Source organism: Pseudopodoces humilis, chromosome 16, assembly GCF_049639895.1.
Source record: "Pseudopodoces humilis isolate 2021_Gansu_Grassland_sample_001 chromosome 16, ASM4963989v1, whole genome shotgun sequence".
In the NCBI taxonomy this organism is placed as follows: domain Eukaryota; kingdom Metazoa; phylum Chordata; class Aves; order Passeriformes; family Paridae; genus Pseudopodoces; species Pseudopodoces humilis.
The window spans coordinates 14380454-14405908 of record NC_142215.1 but is presented as its reverse complement, the minus strand read 5'-3'; the positions used below and the strand labels follow the sequence as shown (position 1 = coordinate 14405908).

At 37.7% G+C, this 25455-nt stretch overlaps 1 protein-coding gene across 3 annotated transcripts in view; it reads left to right on the top strand.

The window, feature by feature from the left end:
• The window catches only part of THSD4 (thrombospondin type 1 domain containing 4), a 234349-nt gene that overhangs the window by 130650 nt on the left and 78244 nt on the right, over positions 1-25455 (top strand). Inside the window, exon 1 of one of the 3 annotated variants that reach the window (XM_014251253.2) lies at positions 13392-13572. The exons of the other annotated variants lie outside the window; for them this stretch is intronic. Within the exon in view, the coding sequence (XP_014106728.1) occupies positions 13501-13572 (72 nt within the window). The 5' untranslated portion in view covers positions 13392-13500. Of the gene's footprint in view, positions 1-13391; positions 13573-25455 lie in introns of those variants that run through there. 3 annotated transcript variants of the gene reach the window in all.

The following is a 25455-nucleotide window of genomic DNA, read 5'->3' as shown; positions in this document are numbered from 1 at the left end:
TCTTTTGCATTAGAACCCTAGATATTCTTCCAATTAAAACAATGTGTTAGACTACTCATAACATGAAGTTGTTTAGAGAAGATGTTTGTTAAGGTGGGGGTGTCTGTGTCATTTTTTCTCAGCCATATAATGAACAGTCATTGCTTCCCACTATTGCATCCAATTAAATAAATAGATTGTTTTAATCTAGAGGTACCCTTTACTATGCTGCTGTGAAATATTGGCTTGTATATTTCTGTAGGGATTTTGTTCTTTTTTTCTTCTAATTTTTATGCAAAATGACCAGGTGACAGCAGCAGACTTTCTCAATTCTAAAATTGCTGGGAAAGCTATATTTGATTTCAAATCTAAACCTATCCATCACTTTGTGTTCCCATGTAAGTACAAGCTGTTTTTGTAATATAGCTGTTGTGTGAAGGTGAAAATCAAGGACTGTGCAGGGCGATAGGCCCTCCAGTCGTCCACCCTCCCATGGAGCTGAGGCCTAAAGGCCAGAAAGCTTCAAGTGACCCCCTAAGTGGAAGCCCTTAGGCAGGCACTGCTCTCAGCCTCACGGTGGCGTGAGCTGCCCCCAGTGTCTCATGCAACACTTTCAAATTCTGTATACCTTATGTAGATTCTATGTACCCCCTTTGTCCTTCCCCTTTTCTCTGCTCCTGAACCCTCAGCTAGCTATTTCTGATCCTCCTATATAAAGCCCTGCACCCTCAGACTTTGCTTGGCACTCTTGTCGCTGGCACCCTTCACAGAGCGCATCCTCTGTGAGGAAGGCTCTGTCTTTGTGGAACTCCGTCCGAGGCTCTGTCTCTTGCCTCTTGTCTCCCAGGATCTGACCTGCTGCTCTGGGTGCCCAGCTCACGGCACCGGGGTCGCGCTGTGCCCTGAGTGCTCCCATCAGGACGCTTCTCTAGGAAGGTGGCGGCACCCCAAGGCCACCGCTCGCCGCGACGAAGTGCTGCTGTTGGATTCTCCATGTTTTGAAAGCCCTGCTTGCCAAAGATGTTCTTGTACTTAAATAAGCCTTATGGGCAGGATAATATTGCAAGAGGAATGTGAAGGAGCATTAATATGGCTGAGTGAGGCCCTATATGTTTTCCTTTGAAATATCTTCCCTGCTTGCCAAACCGCCTTGGCAAGGAATAGCATGAAGCCTAGATGGGGAATTATGGATATGTCCTATATTTTTCTCCACGATGAAAGGAATAATCTGTGGCTCCTATACAGATTGAAAGGCAGTGATTGAAAGTGTTGGGGTGGTAGGACAGACGTACTGAAGGACCTAATTGGTAATCTCCTAAAATACCCTTGGAAGCTGATTATGCTCTGCCTAATAGTACATAGAATAGGTGACCTTACATAGGGATTTCTAGAAAACTTTTCTTAAATATATTGTTCTTCTAGATATGGATATGAAAATATTTGCTAAGTATAGTATCTGACTGTGACTCCTTCACAGTTAAAAGTTTTTAAGAGGAAGGGAAAAAGTCAGGTTTTTTTTTTTTCTAAAAAGAAAGGTTACCAAGTTGAAATCCAGTCCTTACTAAACACTTTTGTAGTGTCTCTAGGTTGCAAAAAATCTTAGTAAGTTATGATATATTACATGTCCTAAGAATGAGATTTTAAAAGCTTTTTTAAGATAAATGCTTGGTATTCTGTGGTAATACTTCATAATTAATATTTTCATTCAAAAAGAAGTGCTTGATTTAATTCTTTGTCTGTTTTGGCTTTGGATGAGTAGTCATTAGGGTTCCATGGCAGATTGAATTTGTTTAATGACATTTCCCACCATATTTTAGCCTCTATACTAAAGTATTATCTTGATCCACTTGCACATTCAGTGTTCAGGAATTTGAAACATTATGTATTTTGTATGAATTAGACTTTTGGTCTAGCATATTGTGCAGAATTTTGAACTGCAAGTTTTTATCTATGAAATCTTTCATAAGAGAGAAGAATGTCACTTCTTTTAAGTAAGAATAAAAAAGAGAAAAATCTGTGTCCTATTAGAAAAATGAAATAAATGGTTACTGAGATTGAAAGAGAAGCAGTTTCCAGTCAACCCCACCTTTTCTGATTAAATATAAATTAACTAAGGCACTATAAAACAGCTACTTACTCTGCAAGCTTGAGAGAAAAAAAATGCCATAGACCCAGCAGTTCAAAATGTTATTTGGATATTTGTGGTTAAGAGCAGCTGCTGAAAACCTTATCGTCTCACTTTATTTGGTTTTTTCTTGGAAAGGGATAAAATGACCGTAATTGTAAACTTGCTTCTAAAACAAGTAATGACAAATATGCAAACTTAAATAGACAAAACTGCCAGTGTGGAAATTGTGTGGCTGGATCTGTTTGCTTATTTGTCACTTGGGGAATTTATGTACCTGTGTGTGCCTTCATTCTCCATGCAACTGTCCAACATCATGGCAAAACCTAAAAAACTACAAGTGGACAAAAAAAAGTAAAGATGAGATAAATATATTTTTAATTTTTTTTTTAATTCTTAATTTTGTCATTGTTTTGGATGCTTGCACAAATTCAAATCTTGACAATATATCTAAACCAGCAGTGGTAAGTGGTTTGCAAAATACATGTGAAAAAGGCAAATCAAATACAAACCAGGGCTGGCAGGGTTCTAACACTGGTACTGCAGGCAGATAAATACCTGGTGAGTACTATGGCACTGGACATGAGCTAGCACATGGAGCTGTACCTAAAAAGTAAGTGATATATTCATTGAGCAATAGCTCATTGTGAAGAAGTCTTCCCTGAAACTTTGTTGGAAAATTATTTGAGACATGCTCCACACAAATATGAAATTATTGTATTGAAGAGATTTGGAGCTGTGCAGGAAATCTTCCAAAGGAAATCTTCCTTCCACAATGAAGGAATGTTCTGTGGGTTTTATTCACTTGATTCTTGTTGGAATTCTGATTGTCTTCCAGCCATGTGATGCTGTTGGCTGCACAGATGTGCTTTTACAACCAGATTTCTCAAACAGTCTGGTTTTATGTCTCTCCACGGGCCTTTAAGATTAGAACTGGTATTATTGCTAGCTTTAACCCACGTAGACAGTCTGAGTATGGGGATAAAGTAATCAGCACCATTTGTGTCTTTCAAAATACACATAGAGAATGTTTCCTCACTTCCTTTGTTCCAGGTGACCTTTTAAGAAGTAATTTTTTTCTTAGTGTTCCTACTAGATTTATTTCTAGATTTATTTACACCTTGTTACCAGAAAACAGTATTTCAAGATTTTATGCCATTGTATAGAGATTTTACACTGTAAAATTAAAACTGAGGGCTTGAATATATATATATATATATATATATATATACTTTTTTTTTTTTTTTTTTTAATATACCAAGGGTTAAGAATTATATATAACTGCTTACAAATCAAATGGCATGCTCAGTAACTTCTTAAGAAAAGTTTTCAGAGTACCAAACAATTTCATGCAGTCATTTTGGGCTTGGTTCTCCTTATATAGTAGAGAAGTGTGCCTGAATTTGGACAAGATGTTTGTCCCATGAGAAAATTTGACAGTACTGAACTTGTTTAATTTGTAGGATTCACGAAGGAAATTTTCAAGTTAAATTATACTGGATGTGCTCTGAGTACTCAGAAACTCATCAGCTGTTTATTCAAATATTTATCAGTTTTCTGAGTTGCTAATCCAGTAGTAAATGAAATATTTGCGACACAAAAGTGTCTAATTATTTTACGATGCTCCTTATCTAGTTTGAGCTGCATATGAATTTTCAGAATTCATACACATGCCATGTAGCTTAAGATTTAACATAATCTGTAGCTATATGGTTCCAATTTCCTGTGTAGCAGAAATCAGCCACACAGAATTGATAATTTTCTCTTCAGGAATGGTATGTGTACTTGAAAGACGCCTAGAAAAATGGAATGAAGTCTGCTCTACCTGTGTGCTTCCCAGGCTTTTAAGCATTGTGGGATCACTGTCCAGACAGCTGGAAGACTCCACATTCACTGAAGGTTCACTTGGTTCTAACGGGCAGCATGTGTACAACAAGATTACTTTGTAAGCAAGCACATTTATAAGATAAACTATCCAAAAAATCTACTGTATAAACAATCAGATTCCCCAGAATTTTGTTTTTATCAAGGTAATAAAGATGCACAGTTTCTATTTATTTGGAAAGAGTTTGTTCATTTTTTATACATTATACATCTGCAGAGAGAGAGAAGCCTTGTTCTAGCACTGCAGCTGTGCTTCTAATTTGTACCTAATTTGCACCAGCAGTGTAACTGATCTGCTGGTGCTGTGTGTTTTTGACCTGGCATGGACCCCCAGTGATGAAAAATGAACCTTTAGTCTACTGACGGGGTAGATTTTGACCTAGGCTAGTGTTAATTCTTCTACTTTGCAATGCATTTGAGGCAGGCAGTTCCTGCCTGATCCTGAGATCAGACAGTCCTGTTGGTAGAGATGGTGAATTGGGAAGATAGAATCAAACAGAATATGGAGAGATTTTTGGGAAGGAGTAACTGCATACTTGAGTCAGAAATTTTGGAACTGGATGGGAAAAGTTGAGATGTGCTCGCTGCCCAAAGCATAGGCTACGGTACTATGAAATTACTTCTCTCTGCTCACTTCAGGTAACTTGGGATGTGCAATGAAGTTACTTTGGAAACCTTCCTCCTCTTTCTTCCTGTTTTTGGATTCTAGATGAATGTTTAATCCACGGCATTTGGACCAGCATTGCAATTAAATCCCAAGTTTTTAGTCAAACATATATATTTCCTTTGGCAACCAAATAGCTATTTTCCTTCTTTTTTCCTGTCAGAAGAGGGTGGAAGCTTGGTATTCCTATAAACTATAAAAAATACAATTGGATCATGATACAAGTGTTCCAAGATTTTTTCTGTTCATCCTTTGGATCTTAATCTGTGATTCAGTACCACTGTGACATCAGAGAATAGAGGTGACTGTGCTGTGGGATTGTCCTTGGCTGTGGTTCTCCAGCTGTATGTCTTCTGCTGGATGTTGACTTATGTTCCATGGAATGCTGCTCTAGTCCTGTCCCCTAATTAATTTGTGTGCTATGTGCAGTACTGACTCCTTCTGAGGTTACCTCTATTTCAAGACTTTATCTGCTGCCAGATACAATCTCTTACATTCTTCCTTTTGCTTGGTTGATTTCTGCTACTGCTGGCCTTCTATACACACGGTTAGAAAAGTGAATGTTGGCCTAGGCACAGATGTTCAGGGCTCTGATTATTCTAATCAGCCTTAATGGCTCTGATCAGCCTGCTGCTCACCTGGGCTACCTCAGCAGCCACATTTAAATTCAGCCCTGGGCCTCCAGTCCTGGCTTGAGCTGCTTTAGAGGCAGCCTTGGTGTGGCTCAGGCTCAGCCCTGTGTTCCCCTGGCCAGGACCCTGCTGGTCTGCACCCTGCTCCATGGATGGGCTGCTTGGCTTGGCCCTGGGCCTGCCTTGGCACTACAGGCTTGTTTGGCCCTGGATCTGCCCTCCCTGGATCTGCCCTTCTCTGACGTGCACTGGCAGTGGGATGGAGTCCTGGCCAGTGAAAGCACATGCCTTGCTGCCCTTGTTGGAGCTTGACACCTGACTCCCCATCCCTTTAGGGAGCAGCTGCCACTGCTCCCTGACGCTTTTTGGAGGTGACTGATACTATTGTGTTGCTTTAGTAAAATAGTAAGCGTGAAAAATATTGGCCAGCTTTTGCTGAGCTTTCTCTTCATCTTTGGTTGGCAGGAGGTGATGCTCATTTCTTGTGAAAGTAGATTCTGCCATAATGTTTTTTACACAGCTTCCATCTGCATGTTGGCCTAGCATGTGCTACATTTGATCCACTCCTGGGAAGGACTCACAGTGATCTTCAAAACTCTCAAAGAATATCATTAGTGTTTTGAGATTTTTACCAATGTAGAGAATAACAGGTCAGGGAATGTATATGCAGGAAAACATGTTCTACCAGGGCTTCTTCCTCTTAATTTCAAGAAAGTTTCCAAGCAAAACTGAAAATTACTATTACATTCACAATCCTTCCCCTTGGTTAGTTTTCTCTTGGAGACAGTTTGTTCCCATCATTTTATGATTGCATGTTTAATGTAGCTGTCATTTGTCAGCTGGACATTAGGGAAAATGGGTGTTACCATTAAAATCTAGTTTCCAGGTTTTTAGTTTTGGATCTGAAGAGACTCTGCTTTATACTTCTGTCCTCATAGGAGTACTCATGGATTAGATTGTGGCCTATTGTGTTATGCCGTTTGGTACTTTTTTTTTTTTTTTTTTTGTACTTGTCTGTTTATTTGGTTTTATAATTAAAGCAGTCATGTGATCTAGAGTTTGTTGCATCTTTGAATTACTTTCTAACTGTAGAATTAGAAGTATCAACCTTAATCCCTCATGAAGAAGTGGAAGGTTTGAAAATATCCTCATTCAAACTCATTTTTAGAATGCTTTACCTAGGAGGAGGTTTATTTTCCCAGGAAATAAATATGCATTATTTGTATAATTTATAATTAACTTGATGTGGTTACAGATTATTTAGAATTTTTCACAGGGATTTATGTTTTTAATGGACCAACCAACTTTGTCTCATTTCTTATTTTAGGTAAAGTATCCAAATATAACACTGGTACCAAGTTTAAGTTTATTCCAGTTTCGTGGCAGTTGTGAAGGAATGGGTTCAAATATTTTAAAGGGTAAGGTCTGCTTTTCCTTCAGGTCCTATTTTTAGTGGCTGCTCATTTGCCACACTTCAACAGGAAACACAGATCCAAATGCCTTATGTGAAACTTGGGTGATGAGAGGTAGTTTTCTAGAAATATGTGTCTCTTTTTTCATGCAAACAGAAAAGGAGATTAAATAGGATCCATCAAAGAACTCTTTTCCTTTTGGTTTCACCACTCTTGTGTATAGGAAGAGGAAGAAGACAGCATGAATAATGTTGAATAATATGTTGTGAAAATACTTAAGAAACTAAAATCAAAGTTGAAGTGTGAGGAGAACCAGAATATGGTGCTAAAAAAATCTAAATGCCTTATTAGGAAAACAAAGACATTGATCAACAAACGCAGAAATAATTTTTTTCCACAAGATGAATGGTGGTCATAAAAATTAGAAGTTCAAAGAATGGTGTCCACTTGCTCTGTAGTCAAAACATAGTGTCGGTCAGAGGAAGGAATGCCTCATAAAAGTCATCTAATTCTCCTTGCACTATGCAACTACTGTCTGGGGAGGGAAAGAGGTGCTATGAGAACTTGGGATATAAACCAGAATTCTATCATCAAAATACAGAAAATTGGAATATGGCCATGAAATACACATTTCTAGCCCAGCCCTGGGCAGGTGATAACCCGAGGTCCTTTGCTTCCTCTAGCACACTGTAATGCCAGAAAGGGGAGAAGGATAATAGACTTAGTAGTGAAGAAAATATTCAAGATGATAAATCAATTTGAGGTTAATATTCAGCTCTTTGAAGTTCGACCTTCTTGGTAAAGTCTGGCTTTCTAATCAAATGTTTTAGCTTTAAGAAGTCAAGAGCAGGGAGAAGAGGAAGGAAATGCTCAGATTTCCTTTTCAGGGTCTGAGTGTAGTTTAAAAGCACCGTGCACTACCAGTACCATGGCAGTAAGAGGAGAAAATGGGATGGTCATGAAGGTAACTTGTTTTTATGAAAAGAACTGACAACTTCCACTGCTGTAACCTGTGCTGGGCTGCCCTAAGTATAGAACAATATTTGCAACTTGCTTTGTAATGCTGTTTTCACAGGATGTCATAATACCTTTTTAATGGTGTGTGCTTTCTAAACTGATCTCTATTTCCTCACAAAAGAGAAAGAAAAAGATGAGAAACAGAGAAGAAGTCAAACTTGGAGTGACTTTGGATGACAAACAAGTGGAAAATGAGGATTGTGCAGGAAGGGAAATAAGCAGGAATAGAAGTTGAAAGTTGGAAAGTAGTTAACCAATAAAAGTATTAGGACACAAAGTATGTGGATGTGAAAGTATGGAATAATTGATTACAAACTCTTTAAAGAGAATTTTTGCACAGCAACCCTTTGTCTTTTCCATAACTGTACAGTGGGATCAAAAAATTATTAGACATACAGATCAAGAAATCTCTACCTTCATTATGTAAGGCAGCAGCAGGAGACATGCTGCTCCATGCAATGGAGTCTTCTGGTAGCCAAACAGTATTTAGGTTTTAGGGACATAGCTATCCGCTTAAATGCTTCTTTGTGCGAGAAATTGTGTGAAGTCAGCTACTTTCCTAACAAAAAAAAGTTGAGCAAAAGGGTACAAATAAAAGCTATGAGTTACTTGGGAAAGTGTTTTTCATATACTAAATGGAGTTAAAACTTCAACCAAGAAAGAATGCTGAGGTGCAGTGGAATATGTGTGAAGCTCTGGGACTTGTTTCCTCCAAGGTGTTCCATGTCTGGGCTTCCCTTCACAGGGCTCTGTGTACTTAACCTTCAGGCTGCAATAATAGCTCACCCTTTGTCTTCCTCCCCAAGCTGTGGGGGTTTGGTTTTGTTTTTTTTTGAACATTGTTTTGTTGAATGGCATCTATAAAAGTCCAAGTACTCCTTGGTCCTTCTTGTACATATTGTGATTTCATCTGCTGAAATCCAGATTCAGTGTGATCATGGCTCTTCCAAAAGGTCTGCAGTAGCAAGAACTGCTTTAGCTGTAGAAGGCAGAAGATAGGAGAGAATAGAGAATCTCTTGCCCACTTTCATCACCCTGCCTGCCAGTGAAATGCAGAAACCAGGGGAGTGGATGTGTACACCTTCACTGGGGTAAAGAAATCCTGCAGTGGTTCAGCTGCAGTATTTCCTGAGTCCAAGAAGGCAGGGTAGGGAAAGGCATTTTTCTGCATCCATCCTTCTCAAGTTCACTGGGGTTTTTTCAAGGAAAACGCATTCTTTCTGCAGTCTAAATTACCTCTCTGCTCAGGCACAAATAATGTGGCAAGCAACTTCTTTATTTCAAGTGTTTAATTTAACGCAAACATTATTTAAAAATAAAAATAAAATAGCCTCATAGAAGAAATTGTACAATGTTATGGTCAGTGTCTTTCAGTAGACAGTGACTTTCAAAGGACAGTGGTAATTTATTCTAACCTTAATACAGCTGAATAATTAATTCAGAAAGGAATGCTTCCTGGAAAAAATGAAATGAGGTAATGATTGGAAATGCCTATCTGACAGCTATAAATATGGCAGCCATCTTTACACGACTTCATCAACATAAAAATTTTCTCCCTTCCTTCTTTTTTTAAATAACCTGTAGATCACCAATTGGAAAAAATGACCAATTAAAATAAAACCAAAGCACACTAGATTTTACACTTGATCATGTAATTTGTACAGAATTTCTTGTACATTCAGTCTTCTTTCTCCTCTATTAAATTTATGCATGGAACAGTGAAATAAAAACCTAACACCTTTTCTTAAATACTAGTAGAATATGCAGTGTCTACTGCTTTTCCTGTTAGTGATTCCTGGAAGATAGTGTCTACCCAAAGCAAATGAATGCCATTTTAAATACTCGAAACAATATTTGAAAGAAACAGTTAAAGGACTTGTTGGTTATTCTATAGCAGGAAAATTGTTCTGGCCTTTATTTTTGCTTTTAAATAGTTCTTTGGTTTAGTGTTTCAGCTAAGCAGATTCAGTGGCATTGATGTCACACCTGTAGTGACAAAACATGAATTAATTATTTTCATTTGTATGCAAAATGCACAGAAATTGTCATTGTCTTCTTCTGAAGACAGCCTGAAATATGTAGTCATACTCCATGTTATGTTGCTTTAAGAGTTTGAGAGTTAAGCTCTACAAACATTGAGGCTGTAGGAAGTAGAAAGGAAGTCTTTAAAAGCTTGTTTTGACTCATGTTCTATTATTACTTTTATATTAGGCATTTGGTCATCTTTCTAAGCTAATATACCTTTAGCAGAAAGCAGTAGCTGTGATAATTTTGATAAGTTTAACAAACTTGTCCTTGTTTAAAATTCAGGTGCAATTGCCTCAGGAGGAAGATAATAAGCAAACGTCACAGACTAATTGATATTTACAAACCCTTTGAGACTGACAGCTAATTTTTTCACAGATGAATGTCAGTACTTTCTTAATAAGGACTGTACTGTCCAAAGGTCCTTTTTTGTTTTGTGTATTTTTCTTTATGGGAATAAGAGATAGGAACTTTTTCTCAAAACATTCTGATGGTTTTTTCTGGTTTTGGTTTTTCTTTTTTTAAACTATAATTTTGGATTTTCTGTCTCAATTGTATACCTAAAATAGTTATGCTATTATTTTTGCTGTGTTTCTAAGTAAAAATAAAGGTGTTTTTATGCTGAAATTACAGATAGCTTATTTCTTCCATTTTGCTGTTGCAAGGTATTTTGGTTTGTCTGTCTGCTACTGTACAACTTCATATCTGAAACAGCTCATCAGTGATAAACTGATTTTTTCTGTTGTCCCAGCACTTCTGTAATTTCCACTGTAGTGATTGTTGAGGTTTGCAGAGTTCTGATCTCTGTTGCAGCAGTGCAAATTTGGCGTAGTGTTAAGTTTCAAGTTGCTCTGTGCTGCAAAGAAAGGCTGTGCTTGTGCATATGAACCAGCACAATTCCATCCAGTTCAGTGGGATAAAGCTTGAAGGCACAGGAGCAGGTATGAACAGATCTCTTGTCTGAACATGGAGAACACAGCACCAGCTTCTGAAATTTGGGGAATTCTGCCTGTATTTTTCATAGAGGAAAAATTAAATGCATATGGAAGGAATTAGTTATATGACTTATTAAATGGGAATGTTGTACAGTCTTCTGTGCTTAGAAACTCATCCTAATAATATTCAGTTAGACTTCAATAAGGTTGTTAACCATTTGCAGAAAATATACTGCTCTGTGCAATCATCAGCAGAGAGGAGACTAAAATCACAGGTACCCTTCATTTTCTTAAATTTGCTTTTCTGCCTGCCATTAAAGAAGAGAAGATTGGCAATATTGTGCCTGTGCTATATATTTATTCAGAAAAACTAGTTCACTTTGTGAGGAGCAGCAAAACAAGACAGAGTTTAATTTTATGGAAGCAACAGTCAATGTGCATGAAGGAACTTTCATCATTGGAGCTTTTGTTACACACCGCAGTCTGAAGTGGTGTGTTCTTTTAAAACCTTTTCAAGCACTAAATCTATTTTCAGAGTATCATAGTTGCAGCTCTTCTGTTGGAAGTATTTTGAACTCCAGTTTAGTTGGCAGTTTGCTCACTATCCTTTTTCCTTTTGTGGTACATCTAGATATTTAAAAAAAATATGGAAGGACAGATTGGCTTCCTGACAGGGTTTTGATGGAAAATTTCCTTAAGTTTATTTGGCTTTACATTTTTAGCCTGAAGAGTTTGCCATAGGCAACCAGTGTACAAAGTACCTGTAATGGCAGCTCTGCATTTAGCTGTCAGCACCACGGCATAATCTGCAAACCTTCAGTTTGCCTTAAAAGGGGAGAAAGTACTTCTTTACTGTAGCTCTTGAAGGGAGGTGTTGTATTTGTGAGAACAACATAGTAATGGAGAGTTCTGGATGATTTTTGTCATCCAGACCTTGAAGTACCATTGAAGTTACAGTGTCAGGTTTTCAGAAGCTGCAGATTTGGCTGCCAGTCACCATTCTTAAGAGTTCCCAGACAACCTCCTGTGATCATTCAGATCATGTGGAACAACTGTTCTTGAGGTCCATACTGAAACTCTCATTCTGGGTTCTTAAACATCCTTAAGCTTGTGCTTCTCCCTCAAGGGGAGTCATCTGAAGAGGATTCTTGTGCCATTGAGACCCCCAGTCCTGCCTGGCCTGCGTTGCAGGGTCTCCTCCCTCGCAGAACTCGGTGTTGCAGGTACTGCGGTGGTGCTGCCAGGACCACAGTGCTGCAAGGCTGTGCATCAAAAGGAGAACAAAAGGTTGACCCATGAAAGGTGGCCAGCTGATTTGAGAGGTGAAAATGGGCAGGCTTTTCTGTAGGTGCTGAACAAAAACAGCATTGTGAGACAGGTTAGGCAGGAGAAGGTGGCATCTTTATGGGAAATCCATGTGGGAGTCTGTAAAAGGAAAGATGTACAGTGACAATGAGGTCTGATTAATAGAGGTCAGATTTTGCCTTGCTGGAGAACCAGATATCCAAATGGAACAGAATCTGGACTTTTAGCAGCAGTGCAAATGCAAATTTTCTATACTGCTTTGGAAATCTGACTGTATTTAATTGCAGTTCTGAGGAAGACTATTTTATCTTTCACCTCTCATTGGAGAGGAAAAGAATGGTTGGAAAAGCTATTTTAAAAATAGCCTGAGGACTCTGACATACTCAGCTGTGTATACAAAGTTCACCAAATTACAAAAAGAAATATAATACTTAGTAATGGTGTTCTTCTCAATTTCACCAACATTTTTACTTCCTGCCTCCTAAAATGTTGAGATATTTTCAAGTACCTGTATTGTGAGTTCATGTGGTTTACTGTCTGACATACGAGACCAGGTTATTCTTGGGTCATATTTTTGAGATTTCCCCTGGAACCATATGGATAAGAACTATGTATTTACATGAAAGATGAGAATATAGTGTGTTTTTTTGACTTCAGGAGTTGGAACTTTAAAAAAGGCTTGCCTAGTCAAAGCAGGTCATTTGATGGGTTGGATTGTTATAAATCAAAATTTATTTTCTTCAGCTATAATATACAAATGAAAGAGGGACTACATCCATATCCTACTGAAGGATTATCCTAAAGGAAGGAGGTCCATTTCAGGAAGCAGTTGTGACATTCTAGAGAGGGAATGGGCACCTGGGTTCCCCTGGGCTGTTGCCCTGGGGCCAGGGATGAGAGGCAGTCGGTTCTGAGGATCAGGCAGGATCAGGCTGTAGGACTGTGCTGTTGTAGGGCTGACTGTAAGGCCACAGGTTGCTTCCTGGTTAGATTTAATTTTATGATTTATGTATTATAAACTTGTTAATAAAAGGAGGTGCTGTACCTTTAAGTAGCACATGCCGTCTAACCATCAACAGGCATCTCTTGCAGCAGCTTTAGGCTGTTTCTCCAATCATGCCTGCCTAAGTCAATAACGCTTTGCCAAAGCTCCTCGTGCATTAAAGGTTACCGTTTAGCTTGTTCCATGAATCACAGCAGATGCATAACTTGGCAGTGACCATTTCTGTCCCTCCCCTTCTTCGCTTCATACTGACTGCAGCCCCCCAGCTCAGTGCTGGCCGAGCCCCCTCCCCCAGCAGGGAGAAGTCATTACATGAAGAGATCAACTTACCAGTTGTCTTCAGAGTGGCTGAGAGCAAAGCTCCTGGTCGGACCGTGAGTGCGAGAGAAAGGGGGAAAGGGAGACAGCCTCGTACCTCCAGGAGCTCAGGCTGTGATCCTGAGACACAAGTGCATCTGCTAGCTGTTAGTACTTGGCAGAGGGTTTGCTCCTCCAGGCTAGCTCTAACTTTGGGTAATAATGTTTGTCAGCTACCTGATACTAACGTTGCTCTGCTTTCAAACAGCAGTGTTAGCAAGACCTGGGGGTGAGGTAAGCAAAATACAATGTCTTGTCAAAAATCCTCTTGTCACGGTTGTGTTTTCTTGGTATCTGTTAAGATGGACTGGGAATGATTTTTATGCTATTAGACATTTTAGAATTGTGTTGTTTGTGTTGAGTAAAAGGCTTTTGCTTTGGTTTAGTTTTGGGGGTTTGTTTTGTTCAGGGGATTTTTGCTTGCTTTTTTGCTTTGGTTCTGTTTGGGGTGTTTTTTTTGTTTTGTTTTTTTTAGTCTTTTCAAAAGCCAAAAGGTACTAAAGGAGAATAGTTCGAAACTTAACTTCTCTGGATTTGATATACAATACACTTTCTGTAAGAGATGACTAATTTGTGAATTTTTCTTTACTAACATAAAGAGAAATATGATACTCTGCAGCAGTAGATGGTAGCGTTTTGTTCATATTTTCTGCAAAAAATGTGCGCCAGTGAAAAAGTTTTTTCACAGGATACATTCTGGGGATGTGAGCATGTAAAAACTCCAGGCTTCATTACTTTAATAACATTCTTTTTGTGCAAATACATGTAATGTTTAGTCTGGGGCAGGGAAGAAAGAACTTGATTTTTTAAAAACTGTATATCATATAATTAAAGAGAGACTTTATGCGTTCCTAATATTCCTAATTCCTAAATCTTGAACAGTGGAATAGAACAGCTCTTTATATGCCTTAAAAAGTTGCTGCTTGATTTATGAAGAGCCATTTTCCAGATTTTTGTCCTCATCAGAGCAGTTTGTCATCAAGTACTTATTTCATACCAAAGCAGAAATTTTCAGCTACTCTTTTGCCATTTTGGAAATAATTCAGCAGGCATGGTACTATTAGATATAAAATATTCCATCTAATGAAATTACTTGCAGAAAACAGATTTGATACTCATTCTCCCTTGCTCGACCTGAAATGGGATGTACATTTTAAACGAATCATTGGATAATTTTGTTCCATAAATATGCCTTCCTTAAGTAAATCTCTTGAAAACAGTGGTTCTGCTTTAAAGCTTTGTCTTTTATTAGTGCTGTCATAACTCAATAGTAGCCTAATGAAGTCCAGATCAATTACTTTCCCTGGTAAAGGTGGAAGTGAACTGGAAAAAACACCTTGTCCAGCACTGTGTGATTGATACTCTCTGTAGCTCACATGTCTAGAAATAAATTTTATTTTGCTTGCAGGATGTTTTAATAAGAGAATCTGTAGCAGCTTTGATTCAAGAAAATGTCTCTTAATGAAATCTTGTGCTGCCTTTGATCTAGTTAAAGCAGGGAAAAGTTTTCAGCAGAGTCTCAACAAATTTAAATGGTTTGATGATCAGAGCAACTGGAAGCTGATCATTGCCCTCTAGTTGTCACAGAAGTTTTTCACTTCCTGGTTGATTGTTATGGAGCACAGAAAATGATAGATGGACTCACCTTGTTCAGACTGAGGGACCTTAAAATCTGTGGTGGCTCATATGGAAAATATTTCTGTCACCACTGCATGCACATGTGGTCTTCAGAGATCCATACAAAGAACAAATCTAGAGCAGCAGCAGTGCTGCCTGCCAATTATCCTCGTTAGCAAGTGAAATAAAAGCAATGCTGTGTTCTTACCTGGAAATTAATTTCTGCTGTAAAAGTGCAATGTGGAATGTTTTAGCACTGTGATCCATATGCCAAGTACTTTAAACTGGTGAGTGTTTTTCTTGGTTTTTCAGCTAATACAGCAGAAAAAATATAAAAAATGGCCTGTTGCTTTATCAATTAATTTTAGGTTGTAGATCTTAGCGTAGGTAGGGGGAAATTTTGTCCTTTATTAAGTTCATATGCTTAATTTTTTAAATTTCATAATGAAAAATAAGCTATGTCTACTGTTATTAATATAATATTTCTTTGTCCTGTATTGTAAGAGACCACCCGATAATCTTGTGCATTTCCCTGCTCCAGCTGCAGAACCTTGGCTACATAAATATTATTTCTCTAGGAAATTACTCAGTAAAGGTTTTTCCTGTGGTTGACAGTGAATCGAAGACAGAGAAAATAAGTGAGAAGCCATTTTTTAAAGGAACCTGAATTGTCGTTTTGTGCTCCTTTGAACTGTTTTGTAGACTTCTTTGAATATTTTAATTGATTTATAGGTATGTATTTTTAAAAGTTCTGCTCATAAAAGTGTCAGTTTTTGATAGATTATGAAGTCAATGGGAAGTTGCTTTTCTTGCCAGCTTGTTTTGTCTGTATTTTAATGCTGCAGAACTCTAACTCTTCAAGAAACAGAAAATAGAAAACTTCAGGTATTATGTTTTTTCCCCATATAATTCTTGAGGAACCCCTAACACTTGTTGTAATGTGTGTATGATTATGTTCTGCTTTCCATTTGTTGTTGATTTAAGGCATGACTTGGCATGAAGTCAGTGAAACTGCATTGCATCACTTTTCCATCCATCCATCCATCCATCCAGGAAGGAAGGTTGTATAGATTTGCAACTTGCACCATATTTGTATGGCTAAACCCAAAGCTTGTGTGTGTGTGCTCTTCTCAGAAAACAAACACATCTAACTCCTAGCAAAACAATGCTTAATCAAGGTTTCATCCTTCTCACTTCTTTAATCTGGTGGTTTGGAATCAGCTCTAGCATGAAAATCGTTTGTTTGACTAGGTACATTGGGTTTGAGAGATCTTTGACCAGTAGGAATTTCCTGAGGAATAGCCCATCCCTGTATTTTCAGATATTCCTAAATCTATCATTATTCTTCACTCACAAGTAGGTAGCCTTTTAAACTTTCTTTTCTTAGTGAACTTGTCAGATATTTTCATTTGAAAATTTCACACACCTTGGGATTTTAGTTGATTCAACTGAATTTTCCTATTTTAGTAGTTTCTTTAATCCCTTACAAATTGACCGAAATTCAGCACTGTCAGCCCTATCTCCCATAGTGCAGGTTTCAGTGAAGCTGTGCAAATATTCCAAAGATACCAGCCTGGATTCTCAGCAATAAAGCAAAACCAAATTGTACCATCCTGAGTTTGGTTTGAATGGTTTTCTAGTAGTGTTTTAAAAAATTCAGTGTAGCTGACAAAATGTGTGGACAATGGGAAGGAAGCCTCACCTATAACTTCTGTGTTGATATGATTTCTGTTTTAATGTGGTAAGTAATCATAATCTGACTAATCATCAAAATACATGATCTTTGACTTAATACAGAACTGTGAGCATATTTAAGTGAACAGGAACAGGTTTTAAGATATCTAATTATTTTCTGTTCTTGAGCAGTAGTTGTTCAGATAACAGCATGTTTTGCCACATTAATCAAGCTGTTTATAAAAGCAAAAGTTCTGTTTAAATGTGTAGATACTGTTTAGCTTAAGAGTATTGAATACTAGATGCTGTTCAGCTTTCTTCATAAAGTAGTTCGACATGAAGTGTAGAAGATATTAAACAGTGTCCTAGAGAGCTGTTTTAATATATTTTTATTATAAATAAATTTCACAGATGTGAAATGCTTCCCTTTGGAATTCGGGCATAAAGAGGGTGAAAAAGTCACACTCCACCCACTAAAATGAGTCAAGGGAGCCTGAGCAACTCTAAGTGAGATTCTTGGTGTGCTGCAGACACTGCTGGTTCTCATCTGTGGCTTATGGGTCAACAAAGGGAGCACTTATTCTACACCGTGTCCCAAGCTACAAGACCAGGAATAAACAGGCAGGAGTGCAGGGGGACCTTACTGCCATGAGCTCCTGTTTGTTTCCACCTCCACACTGCTTGGCCTCTCTGAAGTGTGGAGCTTGTTCACAGGAACCAAAGAGGCAAAGCAAACTTGCCAGCATTTTAAAAGATCACTGAACAAATTCAGGTGTCACAATCCCCACTGCACAAATACAACCCGTTGCAAGAAACAACTCAGTGTTCATCCCAGTGTTTTTACTTATTTCCATGTACTACAATATGATTGTAGGTCATGGATGATATCTGTGGTAGCCATGTAAGATATGTTGATCTTGATCGAGCAAGAAGGAAGAATACAAAAAAAACCCCACAGAAGACCCTGAACACCTTGAGCTCCTGGCCCTTTTGACACTGTATCTTGACTGACTGTTATCAAGGAGGAGCTCTCTTTGCTGAGATTTACTGGAGTAAAATTTCTGACCTTACTCAGTGGAATCTTCCAGTGTTCTGTGGTCAGACCTGCTGCGCATGTGGACATTGGTGTGTGCACTTGTGGAGAGGCAGGGAGACAGCTCCCCAGCAGGTCACATCTGCAGTAGCTAATGTGATTTTGGCTGTTTCTGTGAAAGGGCAGCTTGGAGAACAAATATGGCAATGCTTATGCTGCATGACTGTTGGTGGTCTTCATTTATTGCATTCAGCTGCACGTTACCAGCCATACTGGACTGGCCATAATTACTATTATATCTGTGGATTTTGTCATCTTATGATGTCCTGTGAAACCGTGCTGTTATACAGCTCTTACTTAGGAATTCCTGGGCCACATACGTAAAATACCATTTGGAGGCTCAAAACATTATCAGTAAGAACAACTTTTACATATGCTTGAAAAATCAGCCTTTCTAGTACATGAATGGTTTTATGTCAGAGCAGTGTCTCAGAGAAGCTCCGTATGGCCAGGAGATGAACCAGTTAAACTGTGTCTGCTCAGTTACCAGAATTGAGTTCAGCTGATGCCACACCTTCAATCATGGGCAGGGAGCTCATGATGCAGCTCAATAAAACAAGCATTTCCATCTCTGCCTTCCACAGGGCCAGCATATAAGAAAACATAATTTCTCTCACTGACATACAGACAAAAATAATTCCTCATCTGTGTACCTGAGTGTTTCTGTCTGCAAGCCAAGGTTAATAGGGTTTACACTGATTCTCTTGAAAAATTGATAGATCACCTTGAGTGTTACTTTCCCATAAAACTCTTAACCCTTCTGTTATGAAGCATGAGAATATTTGAGAATGTTTGTGGACTGGTAACCAAGGAGGGATTGAACTATTTATTTATTTATTTATTTATCACACTTAAAAAAAAGTTTTTTGGATTTACTTTAAAATTACTTGATTAGAAAAAAAGAGATGGTGATTTACATATGGCAGTAACTGCTGACATCACCAGTAAAACATCTAAAAGGGAGACATAGGGTAGTTGAAAAATAATCCTGTCAAATAAGTATCCACAGCCTTGCCCAGATTATAAGACTATGCTCTATGTATTGGTGTAAGTACGACAGTACACATTTATTTGACCTCTGACATTCTTGCCTCACTCTCCCCAGCTTTTTTTTCTGTCTCAACTGCAGCATTAGTAGTACAGCCCTGGTTTGCTTTGAAAACTCTGGTGTAAACTTGGTGTAGTAGAATATTCAGTTTAGAGTTAATTACATTCTAACATAATGACTCAAACTGTGTTCTTTTACCCTATGTGATTGAGGGAATAAATTTTCATCCAATTTGATTCTCAGGATTTCTGTATGACATTAGTTTTTCCTGTGTGGTGTATCCATGCCTATTCCTGTGGGAAAGACAGGACTGCAATCCCAGCAGAGTGGTTTGCACTGACCAAAGTCTGTAAGGAAATTTCCCTAATAGTTCTCTAGATCCAAAGTCTTTTGGCTTTGGACTCTGGTTCAGGCTGTGCCGAGCTCCTTGTTCCAATGCCATAGGCTTCTAAAAGATGGATTGAGGGCTGCAGTAATTCCCACAGTAATTACAGCATCATGCTCAGTCCTAGCATAGTTCAACTAAATTCATTAAGTCATTACCAAAGAAATGGTTACGTGTGATGGATGAGCTAATTTTTTTTCTGAGACATGGTTCATAGACCATTTACTTGAAAGCTGTTCCAGAAACTTGGATTACTGATTAGATAGACATATGTTTAAATGAATTTACCATGAATTTTACACCTGGAAATGCTATTTTCCCTAGAAACGAATAGTTTACAAAATACTTTCCTAATCATATTTCATTATCAGCATCCATTCTTTTGATTAGCTTAATATTTTTTTTCACTTTTGCTTTTTGAAGTAATAATTCTCTTAAAATTGAATTCTAATGAATGTATTTTTATCAGTGTAATGTAAATGCTTTTTCTTCTGGCACAGTGAGTTTAGCTCCTTTTCTGAGGATTTTAAAATTTGTTCCAAACATGCTGAGCATATAAATGGAGCAATAATTTAGAAGGCAGGCAGTTTATATTAGGATGTATTGAAAGGTAATCACAAACAACAGAAAAGGAGGAAATAAAGATAAAGTAAATAAAATAAGTCACTCTAATTGTTTTGTAAATCATAACAGTCATTGTATAAATAGGTTTTTCTTCTAAAAACTCCTTTGGCTTTCCTATCTCTTTATGGCACTTTTATAAGGCTCTGAATTTTTAAGTGCTGTGATGTATAATAGGGCACAGGAATGTGTTCCAAACTCATAAAATCTTTAATTAAAAGAATGGAAATTCTTGTAAACTCCTGGTGGTTGCCTTTAAGTGATATCACTTCTTAAAACACTTCCCACTCCCCTTAGCCTGTGAGATTATCTTGCATTTTGTTACAGCACTGGCAGGTTCTGCCCATGGATGATGGGTACTTTTTAGGGAAGCAAGCTGATTATTAGAATTCCCCGGCCTTTCTGGAAGGGAGACCTGGCACACAAAAGAGACTCTGCTGAGTAACTAAACAAATGCTTTGCTGTTAAAAGTCCAAATGCAATTTCGCTACCAGCTTTCCTGGAGGTGGGTTACTGCAGTGCTCACTGAGCTGCTGCTCAGAGCCTTTGAGTCCAGAGTTTGGGGCAATTCTGCAGCCATCAGGATATAAATATATATTATATCTATCTATCTATCTATATTATAAATATATAAATATAAAGGAAATTTTCAATTCATGGTGGAAAGACAGTGTGCAGAAGGGGACTGGTATGTGACACATATCCCTGTCCTTACTTGTGCAGCTTTCTCCATTTTTCCTTCAGTATCACTTGCTGTTCATGGCAGCCAAAAGGACAGCAGCAGGGATCAATCATCATTCACTGGTGTGTAAGGGCCCAAGGGCACCAGCACAGCAATTATATCACTGACAGCAGCTACATTGCTTCTCTTTAAAGAGCCCTGCTAAATGAGACACATGAAAGTGAAGCATGAGAGAGTATTAAATTAAAGGTTTGCCTGTGTATGTCATTGCCTGAAGCTGCTGATCTGTTCATGGGTTACAGGTAGCATTTTCCCAGCACATGGGTTGTGAGAAAGGTTAAATCGAGAGACAGAAGCTCCTGACAAATTTCCACTCCTACCTATTTGGCAGTCACAGGAGAATGAGGAGAATTAGGAGTCAATAAATTAATCTTCTAACCATAGCTGCTTTTTTGACTAAAGCATAATGTTTACTTCCATATTTCATGGGATTTCTTCCCTAAATGTCATGATGATAGGAATAAATCCTCAAACATTTTTGACTTCAAGCCAATCTTTTTGTTATTCAAATTTTTAATCAAAATTATAAGGTTTTTTTTAAACTGGTGTTTGAAAAGGTGCGGACTAATATCATGACAGATAAATGATAATGTAGTAGGAGACTTGGTATTTAATATAAAATTGCCTCCTTGCACCTTGGAAATTGAAATTATAAAAGCAATGGTAAAAGCATGTGGAAATTATGCATTTTGATCCCAAACAGTTAATAGATTTACCATAAGAAATCACCCCCTCTGAGGAAAGATCTCTTCTTTCTATTAATGTAGTTATTTCACTATACATTTCAAATGAGCTTTAAGTAACTGCTGCAGAGACAACAAAGCCACATTTGATAACATTTGGTGTGTGGAGGATGTATTAACATCTGTACATGAACAGAATGTCTGAAACACGTGCTGGACTCTTGCTTGTAAGTACTTGAAGACAGAGATTTATTTAGTGCTCAAACAAGCAGGTGATAGTGAAGTATTCTAGCCAGGGGCACCAACTGTTTTGATGTTATTAACTATGAGACAATATCCTCTAGAAAAGCAGAAGGACGCAGAACAACTATATAAATAACTTTATTTCTTCCTTAAATGAAAAATTCTTGCTGAAATGGCAGAATTATCTTGTTGGAGCCAATGTGTTAAACCGAAGACAATTTTGTTAAACATTTCCTTATATATTTTGATGGTGAGAACCTCAGGCACAGATTCTCTTGGTGCTGTGGAGGAACTGAAGAGAGGAGGTGATGGATATGTAGTGCCCAAGTGGCACAGAGGTGACGGGTGCATGTGCCCATGCCATTGAGGATTACTCACGTGTACTCTGCTCATGACATGAGGTGGTTGTAGTGTCATTTGCTCTGTGATTGCATCTCATTCTTTTGAAAATTTTGAGCATTCAGGTGATTTTTCAGTACTTCAAGATTAACTCTTCAGTGTTATTCTGAGGATCCCTGGTGGAGCATATTCCAAATGCTTGTTACAGGTTACGTTTGTTGGGGTGCTTGGCTATTGGTGATGAACAGGGCATTACCAAAGAAACCAATAATTACAATGATCATATTTCTTCAACTGCTTTATTGTGGTTCAGGAAATTAGGAAATCTAAAGCAAAGTAAAATGGTAAGTAACTCCAGCATCAGGCCATTGTGGTAGTGAAAGTAAGAAAACTCCTAATGCATCCAGCTTTCACAGTGTAGTTTTATGGGATTATCTCTACTTAGACCACAGGCTGGCTTGTGTTCTGCCTCTTCTTTCTGAATGACCACCATTTCTAATTTTCAGATGAGAGTGAGAAATACTGGGAGTGACAACTAATGCCAAGATTCTTTATTTGTAATCATAGAAATGGGTTTTTAACCATGTGAAAAATGGTTAATAACTAAGTAAAACCATGCTTAGGATTCAGTTTAAGGTAAACAGTCATAATGACTTGATCAGAAGAAATTAGAAAGTTTTAGAGAGTTCCCTTTACATAGCTGTGTCAATACTGAGAGGCTTTAAAGGAACCTTTCAAGTACAGTTCTAGTTTCTTCTTTGTTCTCACTCCTAATAAAAATTACCAAACTGTCACACTGTTTTAAAGGTGTTAACAAATGTTACTTCTTAAGTGTGGGCTTTTCCTGCCCATCATTTTTGCTTTGATAGTGGATACATTGAGTCATTTGGCATCTTTCAATTCTGTCATTCTCACTGCAGTATATTCTACTTGTGACAAATAAGCCATCTAGTCCTTTTATGAATTTCCCAAAGGCAATTTTAGCAAAGAAGAATCTGTAAATATCTGTTTATAAGACACCCAGTGCACTGAAAAAGTGGGAGTTACTTGATAAAAATCTAATACATTTTTCCATGTGGTCAGAAGTCCGTATTGATGCACAGAAGTCCATTAGTCCTTGGAAAGAATGGCAGTTGGTGTAGCTCCAGCTGTATATGCAGCCATTCATTTTAAGAATTGATTGAGAGCAGATGAGATCAAAAGTTAACATCTGCAGCTGTTTGTAGCTGCTAAATAAGCATTGAGGACCTGGTGAAGCTGTATTTTAGTGAAGAATAAACACTACTGAACTTGCAAGCACAAATTTCAATGTCCGTAGTAGTATAGCACTGTTCTCACTCAAGCTTCACATTTTGGGTTCTTCCCTCTGTTGAAGAGAAGTCTGGGAATACTAGTGAGCAAGTTAAATTTCACACAACTTCACATCTTCCTGTAAGGACAAGTTAGTTCTTGGATAACAAACTAATGGTCCTAGAAAATGCTCATACTTCTGCTTCAAGTCAGAAGGAAATTTCTATTTCATCATAAAGAGTTTGGCAAAATTTTAGAAACTAAGAAGTGAATGTAGTTAAAACATTGTTTGCTTTAAAGAGTATTTGGCCAAGGAAAGTAAGGAAATGACCTGAAAAACAATCAGCCTTGTGGAAACTACTGGAGACTTCATTAGGGAGACATTGCAGGGAAGCAAGTGGAGGATCAGCACTGGGAATGTCAAGGTGAAGTCTTGGCTCAGATAAAGATTCTGAAAGCCAAATTGTCACTGATTTAAAACTGTTATTACTGGGATTTTGATCTTGATGATTGATGATTTAGGAAAGATGTCATTAACCAAATCCTACTGTCTTGATTAGATGCAAATTTTCCTATGTGCATTGTACAAGTATCTGTACAGTGGTTGAGTTGTGAGTGCATTGGTTGGTAGGATCTGGAAATAAATGTGAAATCCTGCAACATAAGGAATGAAAAAAACATCTGGTGTGGGACATTTCTAAAAATAGTAAGAGCTTACTAAACTCCGTGCAAGCCCTTTTAAATGTTAGAATAGAACTAAAATTCAGCAGACATGCTGTCCCTCTTTCACTAGTAAAAGTCCTGTGGCTTAATAAGCTTCTGATTTTTATGCCTTTATTTATTAAATTACATTTTAATGATAACATTTTTAATAACATTTGCCATTATTTGCTTTGAATCTGTAAGAGTATTAAGCCTTTGTCTCAGAGATCACTTACCACTTTTAATATATTAATCACTTACTGAATTATCAAACCTAAGAGATATGAAGAGGGAGTTAATTTTTTATCCAATCTGAAATAATTGTGCGATAATTACCTGATAATTACAGGTAATTATCATAAAATTACCTCTGAGACACCATTGCTTGGCTGCTTCAGAGGATCACAGTGATGCTTACCAATGTATTCCCACGTACATATAAGTGCAATCATTGTGTCTCTTTGTGGTCTCTTTTCTTTCATCAGAACATACCATTTAAAAATACTTCCTGAATCAGACAAAGTTTTTGGCTCATTTTTCTCTGACTTGTTATTGTCAAATGTCCTTGATGCGCTCTTAGTATTCATTGTGTCTGTGAGACAAGTGAGCATGAACTGCAATTTTAACTGTATTTGGTGGCATCTTCTGGATAGCAAATGTAATGTAGTACTGCTCCTCAGCTACACAGACACCATTTGTAGTGGATTGCAGCCTTGGTGTGTGTCCTTGGAGGCTGCATAAAGCCCAAACTACACACCACAGTTTGTGAGGTCACATCAGCAGTTGTGTGACATGATCAGATGCATGTCTGCATTGCTTTAACAGTTGGGTGGCTGGAGTTTTCTTGGATTTTGGTTTTACTTTTTCTATTTTTGTATCTATCCTTTAGATTGATTTCTACTACGGATTTGTTGCATCTTTCAGATAAAATGGAAACTGTGGAAGCCTTATCATTTCTTGTCAGGAATCGAACCAAACTTCATGTCCTTGAAGCTCTAAAAAATGTAACTAAGCTTTCTTCCTGGTATTTTTACTGTTTTGTCTAGACAGAAAAAAAATTAGAAACTTTAATAGTCATATTGAAATATAAGATTAGAATTGTCCTTTGGATAAGGATGTCCAAGTTCCTGTTTCAGGTCTTTCTTATGACAATTTCTGTCTTCCTTCCTTTTATATTTCTTTCAGTCCTTAAAGGTTCAGAGATAAGTAGTTAAATTTAGGAATACACAAAAAAATTAGGAATATACAAAAAAAATGTATTTTTTGTTTGGAAATAAACCTGGAAAAGTTGGATAGTCGGAATATTTGATAATTTCCCAGAAAATATGTAAGATCATGAATTTTATAATAGTAACTAGGAGAAAAGGTAGCCTTCAGATATTTTGGGATTTTTTTTCTGATTTGGAATGCCACTGGAATTGTTTTGCCAGTTTTGGTGGCCACTATCCATACATTAATTTCTGCAGCTGCTTCAGTTTTGACAGCTCAGGCTCACCCTTGTAGCATTGTTGTGTATTGGCTTGTACCATAGGGATCCTTTATTGTCTGGCTAATGAAATAGCTCCATCAAAGCTTTAATGACATTGTGCCATTGAGAAGTTTCTGTATGGGTGCTCTAACAGAGTTTAGGTGGGCTTATGCTGTCAGGTGTTCCTGATGGAGTTCTGATAGGATTCCTTT